Source organism: Scardinius erythrophthalmus (genome assembly GCF_964197995.2).
Source record: "Scardinius erythrophthalmus genome assembly, chromosome: 4".
Classification (NCBI taxonomy): Eukaryota; Metazoa; Chordata; class Actinopteri; order Cypriniformes; family Leuciscidae; genus Scardinius; species Scardinius erythrophthalmus.
The window spans coordinates 13,485,501-13,507,020 of record NC_138224.1 but is presented as its reverse complement, the minus strand read 5'-3'; the positions used below and the strand labels follow the sequence as shown (position 1 = coordinate 13,507,020).

Here is a 21,520-nt window from a genome sequence, read left to right as displayed (position 1 = left end):
CAAGATTGACACGTGATCAAAAAAAAAAGGAAGGAAGAGGAAAGAAAGACTAATACCAGACTAAAACAGAATTCAGTTTAGATTCAGAGTCACAATGTGATTCCTATTAATCATTAATAATTCTAATTTGTATGACAAAGAAACATGAATCAGTGTATAGATAACCACCCCTTATGAAGAACTCAAAGTGACATTTAAAAATAAATCATGTTATTCATTTAAAAGTTATTTTCAAATTATCAAATTTATATGAATATATCCATATTTAAAATTCTTAATGTCTAAAAATATATAAAAATAACGTGAGAAAATATACAAATAAACAAGCATATTTAAAACGATTTAATTCATCTTTAAAATGGTAGTTAAAAGCAACAATAAAATAATTAATAAATATTTTAAATTAATTAAATTAAGAAAAAAGTTTCCACATGTGAACTGTCCTCTGGAACAAACTGGAATTTGTAAAATGCTATTTAAATTGCATTATTTTATTTTATTTTATTATTTATATTTTAATTGTCACTTCAAGTCCATAACCACTAGCTACCTAAAACATAAAAAAAAAATTATAATGAAAATAAGTGCTATAAGCGGGAACTACATCAAGAGAAGCAGGAAGTTAACGAGAGAGGCTGTTAATCTGTTCTGAAGATTGTAATTAAGCCTGTTAATGTGCCAGTCTGTCACATGATGCAGCTAAACATGACATGCCACCACATGCATGTACGGCAGCAGCAGAAGCATCCACTGATAATGCATCATATCCATATTTGTAACTTCTAGTGAGTGTTCACATTACTGTTCTGTCACTAAGGACAGATGAATACATACTGGTCTTTTAAAAGGTCACCGTGCCCATTAACCTCTCCCAAAAACAGAAACACGACCCTGCAATTAATAGTGTGACTATTTGCTGCAAGCTGCCTGGTTGATCAATCATCAGGATGATATTTTTGCCTTTACCATTTCCTTAAAAGAACACAAATGGTTGCTGGGTAAAATTCGATATATTAGTTGCTAATGTTATTGAGACTTGCCAGACTCAGCTGACTGGACTTAAGTGTGTGTGTGTGAAGTGAAATAAAGAAAGACAGATAGTGCACAATGGACATGTAAGCCAAACCATACTGACCTGCTCAGCAAAGAAAGACATGACAGTGAAGACGACTAATGTCACCAGCACACAGTGGGTCCAGAACTTCAGCTTGTCCCTGTATATTCGCCTGTGAAACAAGGGGTCGAGACAAGGTTAGCATGGTTCATTAAACCCCTGCTAAATGGTAGATGCCATAACTACAATTTGAATACACCAAGCATCATTAATCACTGGAATTATTATTTTTTTTTTTATATCCTAGTAATATGCATGCAAATAAGCAACTAGTTTATAGTGAGAATCAGACCTTAAACTAAAGTGTTACAGATTTTTTAAATGTTTTTGAAAATTTTAAAAATCTGTAACACTTTAGTTTAAGGTCCGATTCTCACTATAAACTAGTTGCTTATTTGCATGCATATTACTAGGATATTAAAATAAAAAAATTCCAATGATTAATGATGCTTGGTGTATTCAAACTGTAGTGTGTATTCATCAGCCTTGGTGAGCATAAGAGTTTTTCAAAACCATTTAAAAAAAATGTGAAAAACATTTTTAAAAAAATTATTTATGTGATCAAAAATACAGTAAAAACAGCAATATTGTGAGAAACATTAAGTAAAATTCCTTATCCATGTTGAAAACAATTTTACTGCTTAATATTTTGTGGAAATTGACACACACACACACACACACACACACACTAGAATTCTCTGATGAACAGAAAATACAAAAGAGCAGAATTTAATAGAAATTTTTTGTAACATTATAAATGTCTTCCCTGTCACTTTTGATTGATTTAATGCATCCTTGCTGAAGAAAAGTAATAGTATATTAGAAAACGTTATATTAAATAATAAATATGAAATTTTCTAAAACTCTAAACTCTAAAATTGTCACCCATCAAGTAAAAAAGTAATAACATTATGTTCCTTATATCTTAGGGATTTTTTTTTTTTTTTTTTACAAATTTTATAAATATCATTATCAAATGATCTGATATATCAAATATAACATTTAAAAAAAATTATTGATCTTAAAACACAGGTCTCTCTTCTCTATGATGGTTTTTTTTTTCATATATTTTTTTTAATTGCGTCACATGACTTTAATTTGGTGGACAAAAGTCTTTCAAATATTGAATATGTCACTGACCCATAAAACCACAACTGGCCCGTACAGCGATTGCTCATATTCACTGCTGTCAGCACACAGGGGACGGGATCAGCAACGCTGTTTTAACTCTTGGCAGAATCAGAGCGGTATATTTATCAAAACTGTGATTGACAGTTCACAGTGATTCAAGTTCTGATGTCACCCAGCAGGCTGTCGGCGGTGAGAGGGTGACAAGGTGACATCATCCTTATCCGTGAGGAACACCGTTACCCGTTTGTCACCTGCATGTTCACGTCTGAGAGAGCCAATCTGCAGACACCGAGCTTTAAAAAGAGCCAATGGGGCTGGTCGAGCCTGGCAGTGCCCAAAAATAACACCCTTCCCCTCGGCCCAGGCTGGTCACACGACTCTGATGGGGCTTTATGGGGCATCTCGGTGTAACAGAGCCGCTCTGGCTGAGTGAGCATGAATGGTGAATGCACTAGTCATAATTTCCATCCTGTAACCCTCCAAAGCAGCGACAAGCACACAAACCCTTCTTCAACCACCACCCCATTCCCAGAATTCCAGACTGCGACGACAGCTATCACCCAACTTCACACAGTGATGACAGGAAGGAACGTTTACCGGTATTCACAGGAGTAAAGCAACAGAAACAGGATATAAATCACACTACTAAATGCAAACAGACTTGTGAAACTCATTACGACAAAACCAGATCACTGCAACAATATATAACTATTATATTCAGGGGCGAATGAAAAGTGGTGTCGACATGCTAATCTCATCGGTTTTAAATGCCGTGGATATTCATATGAGACACCTTTTGAAAACTTAAAGTTCACTCAAAAGGCTTGATGGATCAATCAGTGATTCACTAAATCAATTTACTCACCAAACTTGTATTAGTTTCTTTATTCAGTGAAACACTAAAGATGATATTTTGAACAAAGTGCCGATTTTTTTCTCTTCACGCTACCATTAAGCATAATAAACCTCTTTATTTAGTTAACTTTATTCTTGTCAATTACACCCATTACAGTTTCATGTCAAACTGTTAAAGCTCTCTCTGGTTGAGGGTTTCACTAAACTACACCGTTCAGATCTGGCCTGTCCTAACTTTATATTCAATAATGAAACCTGTGTTATGTGCACAGACCTGTTCGACTTGACATTGGCCCTGTTTACATCTGGTTTTGGTCGATCGGATCACAAGTAGACGAGTGAGACACATACCTATTTACACCTGGTATTTTAATCCGTCTCTTTTGTTCACTTCCAACCACTTCTGTCCTGATTTCTTCAGGAGAGGAGAGTGTCTACTGTCTATAGGTAAATGTGTGGGTTTTTTCAAGCTTTCGGTCGAATGCGTTTTCGACTAACTCTGGAAGTGGTCGAAAGCGGACGAGCTCAAAACGTTTTAGACCCCGTTTACACCTGTATTTAGCTTCATCCACTTGTGATGTGATCAACCAAAACGCATCTTAATACCAGGTGTAAACAGGGCCTAAGATTCAATAATGAAAACTGTGGTATGTACACAGACCTGTTTGACTTGTCTTTGTTAAATGCCAAGTTACTTTTCTGTCTTTTACACACACACACACACACACACACACCTATGCGAATTGCACAATGCCTGTTTGTCTGTTTGTGACTGAATTCTTACCACTCCTGCAACTCTGTCATGTGAAGGAAACGGTTTCTGTATTCTCTGGGCAGCTCAAACTGAGAGGACAGCGGGAACATGGACTCATAGAAGTCCCTCAGAACAGCTTTGACCGTGCCAGCGTCCTTATGGCTGTGGTCAATGTTGTCATTCAGGCAGATAAACTTCCTGTGGTAAAAAAAAAAAAAAGAGGTTAAAGTGGATGAGGCTTCCCATTGTGCATAACAAAACAGGAACGCCGCCTCTGCACATACCTAGGGTTCTTCCTGATGTCATCAAGCTGCCCCACTACATGAGAGACGTTGGTTCGTATCATCTTAAAGGCTATCTCCTCCTCGCCCATAATTTCAAACCTGAAAAGAACAAGAACCTGCATAACTAACCCGGTCTCATAGGAGATGCTGAAGTGTTTTTGAGAAGGTGATGAAAGGCCTACTTGTATTTGTTCTGGTCCCTGAAGGCTTTGTGGATCCTCTCTATGATGGGTTTGCAGTGGATTACTAAACCTTTTGTGACGGGTGGCTGCAGACACATCAAAACATTAACGGTACTAACAAATACACAGATAGAAGAGCTGATAATACAAGACTTATGCAAACTACAAGTGTAGAGACAAAAGCTATTCATGAAGCAAGTTGTTGACTTAATATCCAATATGAATTGTATTATGAGATTTTATCTCCTTATATTAGAGTTACTTTCTTGTGTTGGAGGCTTTAAGGCTTTGAACAGTGGGTCTCACCATGCTGGGGTCGTAATAGGCCTCCTGGGTCGGGCTGACTGTATGGAGTTGCGTGAGGTTGGATGGAAGAGTCTTAGAGCAATTTATGAGCATCTGTTCCAGACTGGTCAAATCCTGTTTACAGTCAAATGAACAAACATGCATTTCCTCAACACAGATAATCACATGGTGACAACAAACTAGGTAACACATGTCTTGTGTTCATGTCACAAAATCAAAAACTGACCTACTTGATTGTTAATTAAATGAAGTATTTCAATTTAATTTCAATTATTTTTTTTATAAATTACAAATGTAATTTTATTAGACATATTTTATATTTATTTGAAATATAAAAATTGTATTAAACAAATTTGCATAAAATTAACTACATTTTAAATATTTTTTGTAATTATTTGTATTAATTTCTTTTTTAAATTTAATCAAATGACATTTTAAAATTAATTTTTTATTTTAAATTTAAAATACATTTTAACTTATTTTTTCTTAATTTTATAATTACAATTTAAAATTAATATAAATACTTAAAACGACATATAAATAAAATTTTAACTAAAAATCCTCCCTTCTGACAGGGTGGGGTTGTGTGTACCTGAAGGCTTAAGGGGAGTTCATGGATACGTGTGGCCAACGTGCGGATCTCACGGTCGGACAGCACACCCGAGTGGTCCGTGTCGATTTCGTCAAACACTTCAGATATATTGAGCTGCTGCAATGCGCTCATCAAGAAATAGAAATAAGAGAAGGCAAACTGCATGTCCTCAGAGTGACGCACACGGTGGGATGAGGTCTTATCAAACTCCTGAGGGAAGCTGAAGAAGCAAGATATCAAGATAAAGGTCATGCCTTTTTTTCTATCTGAAATTCAGTGGCCAAACTTTTGGTGCATTGCTACTCTATAATAATTTAGTCAATTCAACATTAACTTCATGTTTTAGGCGTGCGTTGTGACTCTTACATGTCCTGTAGCTCTTGCATGATGAGTCTGTCAATCATGTGAGGCATGTGGGCAGGCACTTTGCGGGAAGTGAAGCCAAATTGAGCATTCAAGAGTCTGTTGACATAGCGGAGTGAATCAGCAAAAGTGTCCTGCAATCTGCGTCCAGTGGCAGTCTTGTCAGCTGCATACTGCAGTTCTCTTTGTAGACGCTCCGCTTCCTGTGATGCACAAAAAAGACATTAAAATGTATTCAATTTATGAATAGGAGAACCTGCAATACTCAATGGAGCAGCAATAATTCCTGCCTTTCAGTTACAAGAGTCAATCGGCTGTTTGTTTATATATACATGCGTCTCACCTCCAGCAGATCCTGAAAGAACTTCCTCTTCTCCCATGGAAGGAAACCCCGGTCAAAGTTGGTGTAGTACTGAAGTTTACGACGCACTGGCCCTCTGCGGTCTTGGCCTTCGTTGGCCTCTGAACCCCTCTCCTTAGACATGTTCCCCATCAGGTTGCTGAGAAGATGAGGTTTCTCCATGCCGAACAATCGTGGTTGAACTTTAGGTGTAACACCATCAATCTTGACTGGGACAAGAGATGGAGGGACACCTGGTTCCAATTCAGAGTTATCTTCATTTTCTCTTTTCACCCTGGCTGCTCTCTCGGCCTGATGTTGACTGATCAGAAGAGGTTTCTGCTCTTCGTTCCAGTGTTTTGCTTGTTTGTCCTTGTTAAGTGAAAGCTGAGCTTTGTCTTTGTACGGCTCCAACAGCACTGCTTTGGTCAAATTATAGCCTTTAATAGTGATGTCACCCAATATTAGCTTATCGTTCAGCTTCTGTAACTCAAGTTTCACTTCCTCTGGCAAAAGAGATTCGTTTAACGCAGGTACTTGCACAGCATCTAAATCGCCATGAGATTTTTCTCTAACTCTAGGGCCTTGTTTTTCTTTGGGAACATTTTCAAACAGGACCTCCGGTTCTGGGGTCACTGCGGTCGGTTTGGGTTCCTTGTCTTTCTCGCGCACTGGATCGGATACGTTCGATTTGGGGAGCTCTCGGGTATCCACGGCGACAGAGAAAATCATGGTGAAGTCGTGGTTGTCGGCACCCTGAAAGGTAAGGTTGTAGTGGATCTGGGTGGCATTGTGTCCAGGCAGCAACAGCAAATGGATGGTCTTCCACTTGTTGGCGACAGAAGTGTGACGGACTGCTGGGTTATCAGCAACCTGTGCCTCGGATACGCGGTTAGCCAGGCCTGAGAAGCTAAAATACGGTCGGAGCGCTCCCTGAGGCAGGGTGTAAAGCGTCTGGTTCCTCCGGAGGACAACACGGTGGAGTTGGTTGAAATTATCTAACAAATGCAAAAACAAACACAAAATAAGTTAATTCTGATCAAATACTACCAGACTTAAAAACTTTTTTTTTTTAAAGCAGTAAAAGCGGTTCTCAAGCAGGAGGCTGGGGTCCACTAGGGGTAATGTTTTAGTTACAGCATAAGTTATTATATTTTTGCCAATACTGTATATTCATTTTAATTAATATTTAATGTCATTTTTGTAATGATCTAAATTAAAATGCTAAAAAAAAGAAGAAGATGTAAATGGAAATCAAATAATGTGTCTATATAACAACAGCACCTGATATATTACACCGTGTCGTGGAATGGAAAAGCCATGTGTGACAAGCTAAGTCAAAGTCCTTTTAGGCAAGTCGTGCCACTCGGCCGCCATCTTGGCAACGCCTCCGGGCAGCTATTTCGGACTAACAAGACCAGGCTCCTATCTAAATGAATGGGCAGAGAGTCAGAACTGCACTTTGCACTGGTCACCGGGACATAAAAACTGCATGTATAGAAACAGCAGTAAAATATGATAAAAATCGCTGAAAAAGTTTGATGACTTTGCCCCAAAATAAGGTTTAAAACGCCTTTTTCCCCACAGGTTATACTTTTACTACGCATGCGCAAGGGTTCACGTTCACGACACCAACTTAATTTACGTCTCTATCCAGAATGCCGGTGTTGTGCCAGCACTTAAACAATTACATGTATTTAAATGTCTGAAACCTAAAATAAACATTATGTGGTTAAAACACTGAACAGTTGTGATAGAGATGACAAGCGCTGAGCGCGTCCGTCTTTGGCTCAGCGCCAGCCACAGCGCGAAAGCACAGGTTGAATATGGCAGTTATGTCACGTCACTCTACATTCGCTCCTTAGTGGTCAGCTGCTGACTGTTAAAAGCAGATGATTGGCTTTCCAGCGGGAGGGGCGGGACATGTGCATACAGCCGCCATCTTTGCCGTTACGGGTTTTCCTTATATAGTTGTATTGAGGATTGAGGAAGTGGCATGTCTCATATAAATTGTCTCTGGCTAAGTACACCCTTACTGCTTCCATAGGAATTACATTTAAGAGGGTTAGTAGCAGTCAGGCGCTGCTTATCAAATGCCTTTGATTAAGGTTAGGACCATTCAGGTGTGTGTTAACACAATGCCAAGGAGGAAAGACATTAGCAAGGGTCTTAGGCCGTGTGTCCACCAAAGCGTTTTTACTCGCGGCTGGCGTGTTTTTTCAATTGTTTTCAATGGGAGCGCCGCGTTTTTAAAACGCCATGAGCGTAACAAGGCGCTGAGCGTCTTTTTCACGCTGAAGTGCTGAGCGTTCGCCGTTTTTTACTGGTCGCCGAGAGTTGAAGAATGTTCAACTTTTGGTAAAACGCAGCGCTCATCACTGTCACTTTTTACCCAACCATCCAATCACAGTGGAGGAGGGGCGGGACTAATACCACACCGACCAACCACGTCCACCACATGATTCTGCTTGTACAACGTCAACAGATGACAACAACAAGCATAATAACGGAACAAAATCAAGAGCCAGATAAAATACATTAGGCTACATTGTATTGACATTTTAATATAGAATCAACACAGAAACAAAATATGTGTGAAATGAGATACTAGTAAGACTTTTGCGGATATTCCGTATCATAACAAGCAAAGTGTCTCGGTCTCAACCGTCTCAACTGAAAAAATGCTGCGCTGCCAAAACGCTTTCAAGCGCCCACAGCTGAGCGTTTTTAGCAGAGCGCATAGCGTTTTCAGCTGGCTAATAACGCTTTGGTGGACACACGGCCTTAGAGAAGCAATTGTTGCTGCCCAACAATCTGGGAAGGTTAGAAGGCCATTTCCAAACAATTTGAAGTCCATCATTCTACAGTGAGGAAGATCGTTCACAAGAGGAAAAGACAGACAGCTGCCAATCTTCCCAGAGAGGACGTCCCAGCAAATTCACCCCAAGTTCAGACCGTGCAATGCTCAGAAAAACTGCAAAACACCCAAGAACTACATCTCAGACTCTAGAGGCCTCAGTTAACATGTTACACTTTAAAGTTCACGACAGTACTGTTAGAAAAGACTGGACAAGTATGGCATGTTTGGAAGGGTTGTAAGGTTACCTGGCCTCTTCTCTCTAAAAATAAGATGGCAGGACGGCTTAGGTTTGCAAAGTTGCATCTGAACAAACGTCAAGACTTCTGGAACTTTGGACAGACAAGACCAAAGTGGAGATGGCCATACTGCATAGCTCCACGTTAGGCCAAAACTAAACACAGCATGTCAGCACAAACTCCTCATACACAAGGTGGTGGAGGGGCGATGATTTGGGCTTGTTTTGCAGCCACAGGACCTGGGCACCTTGCAGTCACTGAGTCGACTAAGAAATCCTCTGTATACCAAAGTATTATAGAGTCAAATGTGAAGCCATCTGTCCGACAACTAAAGCTTGGCTGAAACTGGGCCAAGCAACAGGACAATGATCCCAAGCACACCAGCGAAAATATAACAGAATGGCTGAAAAAGAAAAATGGCCAAGTCAAAGTCCAGACCTCAACCTGACTGAAATGCTGTGCAGAGAGCTGTGCATAAATAGATGGCCAAAAACATCAATAAACTGAAGTTATGTTGTATAACGTAATAGTGGGCCAAACTTCCTCCACAATGATATGAGAGACTGATAAAGTCATACAGAAAAATTATTACTTGAAGTTATTGCTGCTAAAGGTGTAATTAAATCATAGGGTGTACGTAGTTTGTCACACATGGCTTCTCCATTTTTGCTTGATTTATGGTAATTAAATAATGACACGGTGTAATGTCATGTGTTGTTGTTCATCTGAGGCTGTATTTACTTAATTTTATGACCTGCTGAAGTCATTCAAAATGGTGTACTCTTTTTTTTTTTTTTCTTCTTCACATGACTGTATGTATGTATGTATATATATGAAGAGTTCAGATGCAAAAGCCTCTAAATGCCATCTGAAATTTTCTTATAGAATGATAATTTTTTTCAAGCTCGTATATTTAAATTCAATAATTTCACTTAAATGGCAATGAAGATTACCATTTAAGTGAAATTACTGAACTTAAATATACAAGCTTGATAAAAATTATCATTCTATAAGAAAATTTCAGATGGCATTTAGAGGCTTTTGCATCTGAACTCTTCATTTATATATATATAAATGTATACATATATATACACATGTGTGTGTGTGTGTGTGTGTGTATATATATATATATATATATATATATATACCGTATATGCAGTGTTTAGATTCAACCTTAATTAAATGCACCTGATCCAGCTAATCTAAACTACAGGTATGTGTGTTGGAGCAGGGTTGAAACTAAACTCTGTGGGACTGTGGCCCTTCAGGAGCTGAGTTTGACACCCCTGTGACCGAGGGGAGCCCCTTAAAATGAAAAAGTTTGAGAACCACTGGTCAAGACTCACCCTGCCCACAGTCGCCCACATCGAACCCACAAGCCAGAACGTTGCACGCCTGGTCACAGAATTTATCAGCCAACCAAGAGTTAGCGCAACCCTGGTTACAGAAGGACACGCCCCCCAGTCCTCCGAGACCACCTGCGAACTGCCAAGGCTGCCCGCCTCCGATCACAGAACCACCCGCTCCTCCGAAACGACTGCTGCCTGCAGTGCCTACCAGGAAAAAATACATAAATAAAATAAGTAATAACAAGAAATTATGAAACAGACACGAGGCTGTGATCAGAAAGTTTGATCATGAAATAGAACGTGACTGACTAAAGTCAGAATTTTTGGGTGAAATGATATTGTCAAAGTACCTTGACAGTCTCCTCCATCCCAATCACAAGCAGAGTTGTTGCAAGCCTTGTCGCAGTAGCCGTCTTTGATCCAGGAGCCTGGGCAGCCCTCAGCACAGTTTGGAACAGGCCAGGTGAGATACACCTGTGAACATAGAAAACATCAGAGGTGATTGAGGTGAAGCACAAATAGGGTTGAGTATCGTTTGAATTCGGACAATTTAGGGCTGTCACTTTTGTGAAAAAATCCTGTTCGATTTTTGAGACATATGTGTTCATTGAATCAATTGTAAAATCAATTTTTCATGTCTAAAGACGTTTCCATTTTAAACGCCAAATATGGGCAAATCCACGGACAACTAACAGGCATTAGACGAACGTAAAGAGGGCGCTTGAGACGCGCACAAGTCAGCAATATTCCTGTTAATTTATTGGCGTGAAGTTTCGTGCACAATGACAAACAGGAGTGCAACATTCTCGAAAAGCAATAAGCAGAGTGGACTGCCATAACATCAATGAAAAACATTACTGCAGTCTTCAACGTGCCTGTGTTTACGGTTAGAAAAGTCAAACAAATGTTGCCTACGTAGGCGATTGTTGACCGTAGCCCGAATCTGTATCTGTATGCATGAGACTGTCTGAATACCGGCAGAATTCACATTTTTGTAGTAAAAATAGAAACATTATGCAGAAGTATAATGTGTGTTTGTCATGGTGTGTTCACAACGGACGCGAATAGCGCGTCAGGCGCGAGTGATTTCAATGTTAAGTCAATGCAAAGACGCGTTATGCGCGTAAAAAATTCCTGCGGGAATGAGGCGTCAGAGTTGCTGTGTGACACGCGTTCGCTGCGGGCGTATCGTGACGAGCTGGACGCGTTCCGAGAAAAGACCGTTAAAATCGATTCCCTATTTTTGTTTTCGAAACTTGTGTTGGTTGGTCCGATCGATTGAGCAATCGATTTTCGAACGTAAAGTGACAGCCCTAGGACAATTCCGATTCCGCTTATCGATTCACATTTAAGTTTTATTGCAAAAAATGTCATTGTAAATGAATAATATGAACAAAAATCAACAGGCTAAGGAACACTTGCACAAGGAACTTCTGCCTATGGTTTAAAAATACCATAGCAAAAACAACTAGCCTAACTAATATACATTTCAAGCATTATTAAAAACAAGTAATCACTCAGTAATTAAAAAAGAAGAAATAAAAAATTAGCAATCACACAAATAAATACTACTGAACAAAGATATGATTGAAATAAACAGTGTTTTAAGATTTTCAGGTACAGAAACTGTAATCAACTGTAAAATAACCCTGCACTTTATAAATAAAATATTCATTGCAAATATAGTTACAAAAGTTATTAAGTCAAGAACAGCGAGTGAATTTTCTCTTTGTCTTTTGTTGTTTGATTAACGTTATTATAGAGACAGCTGCAGGAATATTAGGCCTCTGTCACTTTAAGAGCTGCGCGGATCCAATATACTGTTACACATGCATTCTCTTTGTCAACTGTTTAGGTTTACTTAAGACATAACTGACTCGTTTACGAGGATATTTTGACATTTTTGTGTGTATTTGTCCGTTCAAGTGCAAAAAGAAGGGGGAAGAGAACTCAGCTCAGTTTCACGCACTATACAGTATGAGAGGCGGCTTTCTGTGCGGACGTTTTGGATGTGTGTTCAGAACAAAAAACAGAGCTCGGATCTTCTTGTGCTCGAATGGTTTAAAATCATATTAAAATACACACAAAGGAATCGAGATAAGAGGAACTGAAATTTTAAGTTTATAACAAGTATCCGATTCCTGACCTTAAATCCGATTCCAGAACTGGAATCGATTTTCGATTCCCAACCCTACACAATTGTAATGGAAAGATGATTTATTTTAGAATAATCTACACTGACAGTCTTTCTGACCTTTTGACCTTTGGAGTGGCTGTAGAAGTCATCAGGCCACACGTCCTTGCCGAACATGACATCATCATTGAGGTAGATGAACTTTTGTGAAAGTCCTGGGATCCGGTGGATGTGGGTCTCTATGGCAGGAGAACTGAACGTAGGAAGGTGAGACTGGTTGTGAAAAATGTCCTGAGAGACAAACACAAACGCCAACAACATAAAAGAGTTAGTATTAGAATGCATTACAATACACGCTACAAAGCTGTCCTAGAACTCACCTGGTGAGTAACCACTGAAATACGTGGGTTATCCAGGTTAAGCCAAGACGGTATCTGTCCGTTGGTTACAATAAAGATATGGCGCACCCAGGGCGCATGTTTCTCTATGGAACGTAACGAATAACGCAGCTCCTCGTTGTCTTCAAAACGACTGGCAGAAACATCCTCATCCTGCTTAGACTAAAAGAGAAGAAGTTATTTTTTTTTTAAATTGATCATTTATCAAGCGTGTGGAACTGCAGTGATGTGTATACCTGTGAGATGGCGGTCAGGTCCCAGAACAGGTACGCCGGGCTGATTGTGAGCTCTTTTCCATCCAGCGTCAGGTTCTTCTTGGCCTGCTGGGTGAGGTCGGTGAAATCCTGTGCTGTGTTCAGGTGGAGGAGAGCAATGCTGGCCTCTGAGTAGAGCTGCAACTGAGATATATATACACACATATACAAACCATCACTCAGAAGCACAGACTACTTCCTACAATATCAGACAAATCATTTAGCTAATTAAAACTAGAGGGAAAAAACATGAAGCCATACATGCATACATTATCATTCAAAAGTTTGGGGTCAGCATAATTTTATATTTGCATTTAGCAAGGGTGAACTAAAACATCTCTACAAAAATATTAAGTGGCTCAACTATTTTCAACACTGATAATAATAATATATGTTTCTCGAATATATGTCTTTCGTATGAATCGAAAATTCAGCTTTGCCATCACAGAAATAAATTATATTTTAAAATACATTAAAATAGAAAACGATTCTTTAAAATTGGAAATGTTTTACTGTATTCATCATTGATCAAATAAATGCAGCCTTGGTGACCATAAGAGACTTCTTTCAAAAACATTGAAAATTTACCAACCCCAAAATTCTGACCAGTAATGTAGATCAAATTGCCACATCAGAACTCCCACAGGGCTTCCCACATGACTAAGGGGAATTAACTTCCATAACCGGCACTGAACGTGTGATGCAAAATTATGTACTGGTGCCCTGAAAGAAACTCTGTTCCCCCATTTTATGGGAGATAATTTGTGCTTATCAAAGCCCCATGATTAATTGTCCCTCAACTTTTTAAATCGTTCCCATACCACTGCTGACACCTAGTACATCGCATAGAACATACCAACTTTTATTCTTTTGGATGAAGTCAATTTCCCCATTATTTCGAACTTCCTCTATCAGAAGGGTCTAGATATATACCACAGCCATGTGACCGTCAGAGCGCAGCCAAGCTCCTGGATGCGTTTGCCCGTGTGATCAGGTTTCCCCCAAAACAAGTTTTATCACATGTCACAATGCTGTTTACAAGCACAGGGTGCTCATTGTTTCCGTTCCCGTACCTCCGATTAATGCCAAATGAATACTGCAGAGTCAAAATAGTATATCTATAAACAGCATATACACATAAAACGTGTTTCCAGGAATACCAACACAGCGTTAAACTTCTGAAGAAGGCCTTTTCACTGAAGCAGTGGATCTTGCTGCCTTCTTCACAATTAGAAAAACAACCAAATAACAGAGGAAAATATGAGGATTTTTGTGTTTATAGGTGCATATTGTAAGTATAAATCAGACAAAAGACTAACACCAACTTTATTAGCTGAATTAGTTAATAATTACTACAACCTATCCTGAACACAAACCCTAAAAGAAAAACATCTGCGTATTTATAATCGATTCTCCAATTGAGGACGTTCCCAAAGGGATGTTTCGCCAGATTTAGCTTACTTCTGGAGACAAATCTGTCCCCAAACTATAACTAAGCAGACCTCCCACACACACTCACAGGATGTATTTCTAGTATAGAAATGTGTGTGCACTGGACAGAGGTCAAGGGAGAGCTTTCATCAACATTGCAAACAGGCTAACACGCACTATAAATACTAGCCATCTCTCAACACTCTTCTCTCTCTCTCTCTTTCTTTATCTGTTCCTCAGCTTCTCCCATTGCAATATTACCTTATGTGACCCACATTTGGATTGTATACTCATACAATACAAGAGGAAAAAAACCCTAGAGGACTCTTCACACCTCCTTCAGGAATACAATAATGAGCAGAACATGAAATGGAAGGAAAACAAGATTTGCAGAACAAAAAACACAAAGGAGAAAGACACTGAGTGGGTGCTATTAACGAAAAGAAAAATCATGGCAAGAACTTTGTTATAAAGGCAGAAACTTCAGCATTAAGATCTGATGAGCAATATTGATGGCATGTCGGGCTGTGGAGATTTTCTATCGGATGGAGGGAGCAGGACAAAAAAGTTAAAGATAAGAGTTGCAGAGGAAATGCAAGTGAGAGCAAGTCAGCAAAAAAAAACATAAGTAAGCATGAACAAATGAAAGCAAGAACAACATTATGCAAGCAAGAATACATGAAAGCAAGCAAGGATCAAATACAAATACAAAGAAGAACAAACAAAACAAGCAACGATGATCAAAAGCAAACAAAAGTTCAGGCAAAAATCAGGCAAGAAACAAAGTCAAGCAAAAAACAAACAAAAACAAGAACAGCCTTATGCAATCAAGAATAAATGAAAGCGGGCAAAGATGAAAAAACAAACAAACAATAGTACAAACAAACAAATTCAAAAATAAAAAAACTAGCAAATACGAACAAAAGCAATCAAGAAAGTAAGAGCGAATGGAATCAAAACAAAAGCAAGCAAGTACAAAGCAACGACGGAAAAAAGAAAGTAACAGGCAAACAAATCAAGTATTGTGATATATAAACAGAGCTCTGTGGGGAGACAGAGGAGAGGTAGAGAGAAGGTCACCTAAACCCTGATGCCTTTTCCAAGCGCAGGCTGGCGCCGGGCCATTTCAAACAGTTGCTGTACTGTTAACCCCCCTGTCACTCCGCTCAAGTGTCACTGTAATACCCTGAGCCCTTATCACATGACCGCAGACAGCAGGACGGAGCCCGCGCATTGCCCTAACAAATAAGATAAACACTGAGAACCACAACACACAGAACACTGATTATTATTTTATAGATCAATGGATGCCCAGCAGTTAAGCAGTTTGATAGCCAGAAATAGTTCGATATGACAAATACGGTAACATCACTGGGGTTGTTGATGGATAAAGGCCTCTGCAGAACTTACACAGACAGCCATGAATTTCTAATGATTTTTACAATCATGTGCGCCACCTTGTGGTCATTTCGAACATTGCATTGTACTCGATTGAGAAGTTTTACCTGCTTGATTTTACTAGTGACCACAGCTGGTAGTTTGACCCTGAGCTGCTCAGTTTCCTTTAGTGACCCCGGGAAGCCGCTCAAGTAGGCCATAGTGTGCATGCGGACCAGCCCCGGAGCCTCTTTATCAGTCGTCTGCAACAGAAACACATGTTTAGACTCCAGGAGTTTCACAAGGATTTGTTTTAAAATGAAAAACTTTCCATTTCACACAGAGATGATGTAATGCATTGTAATGGACTGTGCGTGTCAGATAAGAGCCACAGACAAAATGTGCAGTGATGTCGGTTCCCAGGAGCAGTGTTAGGAGCGTAAATAGGACTAAAGATAGTTCCTCTTGTTGGTTAAACCGTAAACATACAACAGACATCACGATAAAAAAACACAGTTCCCTTTTCTGTGAATGACTTTGCCTATTATCCCTAAATGCAGCATGAGTTTTTGGTTTTATACGGTTGCACTCAAATATTCCTGGATTATCCTGCTTCCCGCTGCTCGGAAAATGACGTACAAAGAAACAACAACATTCCAATGCTAGCATTTGATTTGCAGGTGTACGATAAACAAAATCAGTGTAATTATATGATATATACAGTATATATTATTATCTTTTAAATTTGTAATCTTCATTTTTATTTCAGTTCAAGTGTTAAGTGCTTGTCATTTTTTTTGCTCTTTTTAAATATTTATATTCAGCTTTTATTTATTTTTATGTCAGTTTTAGTCATTTTAGCATTTTAATTTTATTTCATTTAGTTGCCAATGTAACATTCCTAATTCGTAAGTTTTTGCAAGTTCAAGTTAGGTTTTTACATCTAATATTAGTATTTTATTCAATAAATTGAAATAAGTTTTAGTTCTTTTAATTTTAGTTAACAATAACACTGATCCAAAAACGTATTCTACAAACAATTTTCAGCAAATGTTTGCAAAACAGGTTTTATCATTATGTAATGTGGGAACCTGCTGATTTTGTTTAAAAGTGATTGTTTATCATGCAGCCCATCTCCCTGGTGCTCCATGTTTGGGTTACGTCATATACCCATATCTTGGTGAAAGCTGGAAGTGAAAAATGTCCAAATGTCCAAGTTAAAGTGCCGTTCTGTTACACTTTTTCAAACAGCAGGAAATTCCAATGTTCAGGGAAAGCAGATTTAGTCAATGAGAAGTGTTCTCACCAGGTAACCTCTGCTGATGGAGTGTGACAGGAGGTCCTTCAAAGCATCTGTATGGGCCTTTTCAGCTGCAGCAGGAAACATAAGATGTTAGACTAAAATATATATATAGGTCTGTGCGAATAATGATTATGAAAAGCTGTTGCATTCCGTCAAGAGCACCTTCCTTTCCTTCACACCAGTCTTTTTAAAAGCCCAAACTTAACATCCAAATCAGCAAGTGAAATTTTAGTAATTTATAGTGTTAATATTAATTAGTGAGTCCATGAATGAATTGGCTATGCAGAGCATTCGCAGCTTATATGGACTGCATGCCCCTGGTACATACTTTATAAATGTAAGAGTGCTGTGAGAAGTAGGTTATAATTGTACCTTCACTGTGGGAGTGGAAGAGAAGAACAGACACACTTGTGGAGGGGACGAGGGGTTTGGCCACTTGTAAGAGTTGTTTTGTAGAAGACAACGCTGCTGAAAATGTTGGCAACTCCTTCAATGTTATGTTGGCAGGAAGGGCTGGATCCAGCACCAGCACAGGGCCCATGATGCAGTGGGACAGCAGACATTCTGGCCTATCGGTGCACACAGACTGAATTAAAGTTCTGATCTAGATCTAATCTTTATGAGAGGTACAGCCATCCACACAACCATTCTGTAGAGCAGTATTTGCTTTTGACACAGGAAAGTGCGGGTGGCATAAAAAAAAACAATGTGGCTGTGACAAAAGCCCCTCTCGCTGTGAAACAGGAAATGTCTAGGCCTACACCACACAATGTTCAGACTGCTTTAAGTCCTGCAGACACATGAATGGGATGAGAATAAAAGCATTTTGACTAATTTCTACTTAGTTAAAACACTCACCTTCCCTTAGGAGTGTCAGTTATTTCAGATGCATTTTTTCCCAGAAGCTCCCTAAAAAAAGCAATAAAAAAAAAACTTTTGAACATCTTTAAGCCACTCTCATAATTAGCACTATTGAGGACATGAATATATATACACACGTGTGTGTGTGTGTGTGTGTGTGTGTGTGTGTGTGTGTGTGTGTGTGTGTGTATATATATATATATATATATATATATATATATATATATATATATATATATATGTGTGTGTGTGTGTGTGTGTGTGTGTGTGTGTATATATATATATATGTGTGTGTGTGTGTGTGTGTGTGTGTGTGTGTGTGTGTGTGTGTGTGTGTGTGTGTGTGTGTGTGTGTGTGTGTGTGTATTGGGGGTGGGTAAAAATCAATTCACATATGAGTCGCGATTCTATCTTCTACTAATTTGCATCGATTCACGTATATATCAAACCTTTATTTTCTAAAGTGTTGCACTGCTTTAACTTTGCTGTACTACATAAAAGTTATTGACACGTTAGCATGTTATTATTTTTGTGTAACAGTATATTAGATCTGTTCATTCATTCTTAAAGGGACGGCAGCCTCTATAAACTGTTGCCATCCGTTTCATTAATGTTAATAAAAAAATCTCTGCTTATGACTGAATCACTTTTATATCTTTAATATGAATCAATTTATATTTAATTCATACAGTGAAGACTATATTGTCTTATTATTCAATTTCTCTAATATTTCTTATTACATGTTAAATAAACCTAGGCTACTGTAAAGTTGATTTAATTTGTATATTTTTTCTATTGCATTTGTCCTATTGTTTGTAATCTGATTTGTCTCTTTGTTCCTATTCTTGACATCAACAATAATATTGCTTTATTATAGAAAACCGCCAGTCATGTGTGTAATGATGAATGCAGTCAGCTTAAATTACATTTGTTTTATAATATTGGGTTGACTAAAATGGGAAGAATAACTAAATAAATTTCACAGTTCACATTTAATTCAGTGGGATTTTTTTCTTCAAGACCTATGAAACGATCTACCGCAGTCAAATAGGAAAAATAACCCAAAACAGTAAACTAGAATCAAACCCATGCATATATCGACTCGAAATTGAATAAAAATATGAGAATCAATTTTTTATCGAATCATGACCTCAAGAATCGAATTTGAATCGAATCGTGAGGTACCAAAAGATCCCAACCCCTATATATATATACAGACTAAATGTTTCTTGAACAGCAAATCATCATATTAGAATGATTTCTGGAGGATCATGTGACACTGAAGACTGGAGTAATGGTGCTAAAAATTCAGCTTTGCATCAGAGGAATACATTCCTGATGAAAGCAGTGAAGTGGAAGGTTAAATAAATAGTGTGCAAACACTATGCAAAATGTTTCCAACCATGTGGGGATAAACAAATACTACACTAAGAGTGTGTGTGTTTTATGGGTGGGGTACCTCAGGGCCTTCTGTTCTTCTTCCAACTGCTGTCTCACAGCACGAAGATCCTTCAGCAGGCCCGTGTCCGTGCCGTTTACCCAGGTGTAAACCACATCGATGGGCATCGGTAGGCAAAGCCTGAATTATTACAAGCATATGAAGCAGGGAAGGTATGTGAATCCAGGAGCATATATACAAAAATGTGCATTTTCTATTCATATTTGAAAAAAACAGTAGCGACACACTGAAATATAATTTCCCTTAGAGAGTGAGAGTGATCAGATAACAGGGCTTTATTACTGTGTGTGAATGAAGCAGTGATGCTGGTTTCATTGATATGTTCCTCACCTGGTCTGAAAGGACTTTCCTGCAACATTATCTCTGTAGGAATCAAACAAAACATGGTACTGATCTCGACTCCACTCTACTACAACCTGCAAACAAAACAAAACCAGCCAGTTAAAACACAACAGCAAACCCTTACAACTAGTGCGTAAGATTTCCAACCACTATGTAACAGGTCAGAGTCACATTGCACAATCAGCTTTGATCAGTAATCAGTGATTGACACAGAATGCACAGCTAAGATGCATGCACGGCCTAAATGTGGATCTAATGAAGCTAGTACACTTCTGCCGGATGAATTTCACCTTATATAGTGTACATACCTCTCCAAACTGAAAGGCTGACACTATCATGAGGACCAGTCCTCCGAAACACAGGTACAGTCCATAACGATGAGACAGGCAGGTGTATGTCTGCCGCTGCAGCAGTTTCAGTACCGAATTAATTATCAACATGACTCTCCCCGGCCATCAACATCTCTTCCTCCATAAACACTTAATGTGGACACATATTTCCCGCGGTGAAATAAAAACAACTTCATTTCACTAAAACATACTGTCACATGATCGCATGCTCAACGCTGTAGTTCCTCGTGTGTAGTGATCAGGTGACGAACGATGATACACCGCTCGATTCAAGTACATCTATGAACATGACACACTCGCTGCTGCCCTCTAGTGAATAGGAGGACGAGCACTTTAATGCAAGTCTTGTAAAGTAGGCCTATTTAAAACTTTCAAAAAAGAACTATTTCACACATTTAAATATGTTTTTAAATTACGTTTTGTTTATTAATTAAACTGTTTTAAATTGCTTAATCGAAAAAATGTAATGCTCATTTGGCATTGATATTTCTGTGTTCAGTAGCCATTTAAAGACAAAAATATTGTATTGCCGCTGTATTGAAAACGTACTTCATCGCTACATATTCACATGGTTTAAGATAGCACATGTCTATTTGATGTGATGTTTACATCTGGAAGACATATTTTTAAGAGTGTTTGCTCATCTGCAATACGTATAGGACGTTTCCTGTCAGATGTCAAATAGACGTTCAGAAGATGTCTTTAAGATGTAACGATTTAGAATGTATGTTAAACTGACATCTTCTAAACGTCTATTTGACATCTGACAGGAAACGTCCTATAGACGTATTGCAGATGAGCAAAAACTCTTAAAAATACGTCTTCCAGATGTAAACATAACATCAAATAGACGTGTGCTATCTGGTTTGTTGGTAGGTTTGGAGTTAGTAAGCACACCATATTACTGCAGATGAATATTATGCTGACCAGATTCACACATTTTCTGAACACTAGCTGTCAAAGTTAATTTGCTTTAAAATTTACGTTTTTTATATTTTCATTATATATATATATATATATATATATATATATATATATATATATATATATATATATATATATATATATATATATATATATATATTTATGTATCTACATTTATAACACTTTCCATCAAATTACAAGAAACTAGTTGACGCTGCTGTGGGAGTGATGGTAAAATTGACGTCTTTCTCTCTCCTGACTGCCGTTATCAATCTCTCTCTATTTTTTCAATCTTTTTGGTAGTTGTGAAAACACTATTGT

At 38.4% G+C, this 21,520-nt stretch overlaps 1 protein-coding gene across 3 annotated transcripts in view; it reads right to left on the bottom strand.

Moving 5' to 3' along the window:
- The window catches only part of gnptab (N-acetylglucosamine-1-phosphate transferase subunits alpha and beta), a 64,215-nt gene extending 43,630 nt beyond the window's left edge, over positions 1-20,585 (bottom strand). For 2 of the 3 annotated variants that reach the window (XR_014029969.1, XM_081362778.1), the window contains exons 1-20: positions 20,234-20,585; positions 19,914-19,999; positions 19,584-19,703; positions 18,122-18,172; positions 17,636-17,832; positions 17,267-17,331; positions 16,089-16,223; positions 13,135-13,296; positions 12,881-13,060; positions 12,621-12,791; positions 10,717-10,840; positions 10,364-10,570; positions 5,925-6,919; positions 5,585-5,784; positions 5,219-5,438; positions 4,627-4,740; positions 4,321-4,406; positions 4,139-4,237; positions 3,885-4,052; positions 1,136-1,226 (exon numbers count right to left, since the gene is read on the bottom strand). Coding sequence is in view for 2 of the 3 variants with exons in the window: in XM_081362778.1 (XP_081218904.1) it covers positions 1,136-1,226; positions 3,885-4,052; positions 4,139-4,237; positions 4,321-4,406; positions 4,627-4,740; positions 5,219-5,438; positions 5,585-5,784; positions 5,925-6,919; positions 10,364-10,570; positions 10,717-10,840; positions 12,621-12,791; positions 12,881-13,060; positions 13,135-13,296; positions 16,089-16,223; positions 17,267-17,331; positions 17,636-17,832; positions 18,122-18,172; positions 19,584-19,703; positions 19,914-19,999; positions 20,234-20,365 (3,603 nt within the window). In the remaining variant the exon portion in view is untranslated. The remainder of the gene's footprint in view (positions 1-1,135; positions 1,227-3,884; positions 4,053-4,138; positions 4,238-4,320; positions 4,407-4,626; positions 4,741-5,218; positions 5,439-5,584; positions 5,785-5,924; positions 6,920-10,363; positions 10,571-10,716; positions 10,841-12,620; positions 12,792-12,880; positions 13,061-13,134; positions 13,297-16,088; positions 16,224-17,266; positions 17,332-17,635; positions 17,833-18,121; positions 18,173-19,583; positions 19,704-19,913; positions 20,000-20,233) is intronic. The other variant, XM_081362779.1, reaches the window with a different exon arrangement.
- Between the last annotated feature and the right edge of the window lie 935 nt (positions 20,586-21,520).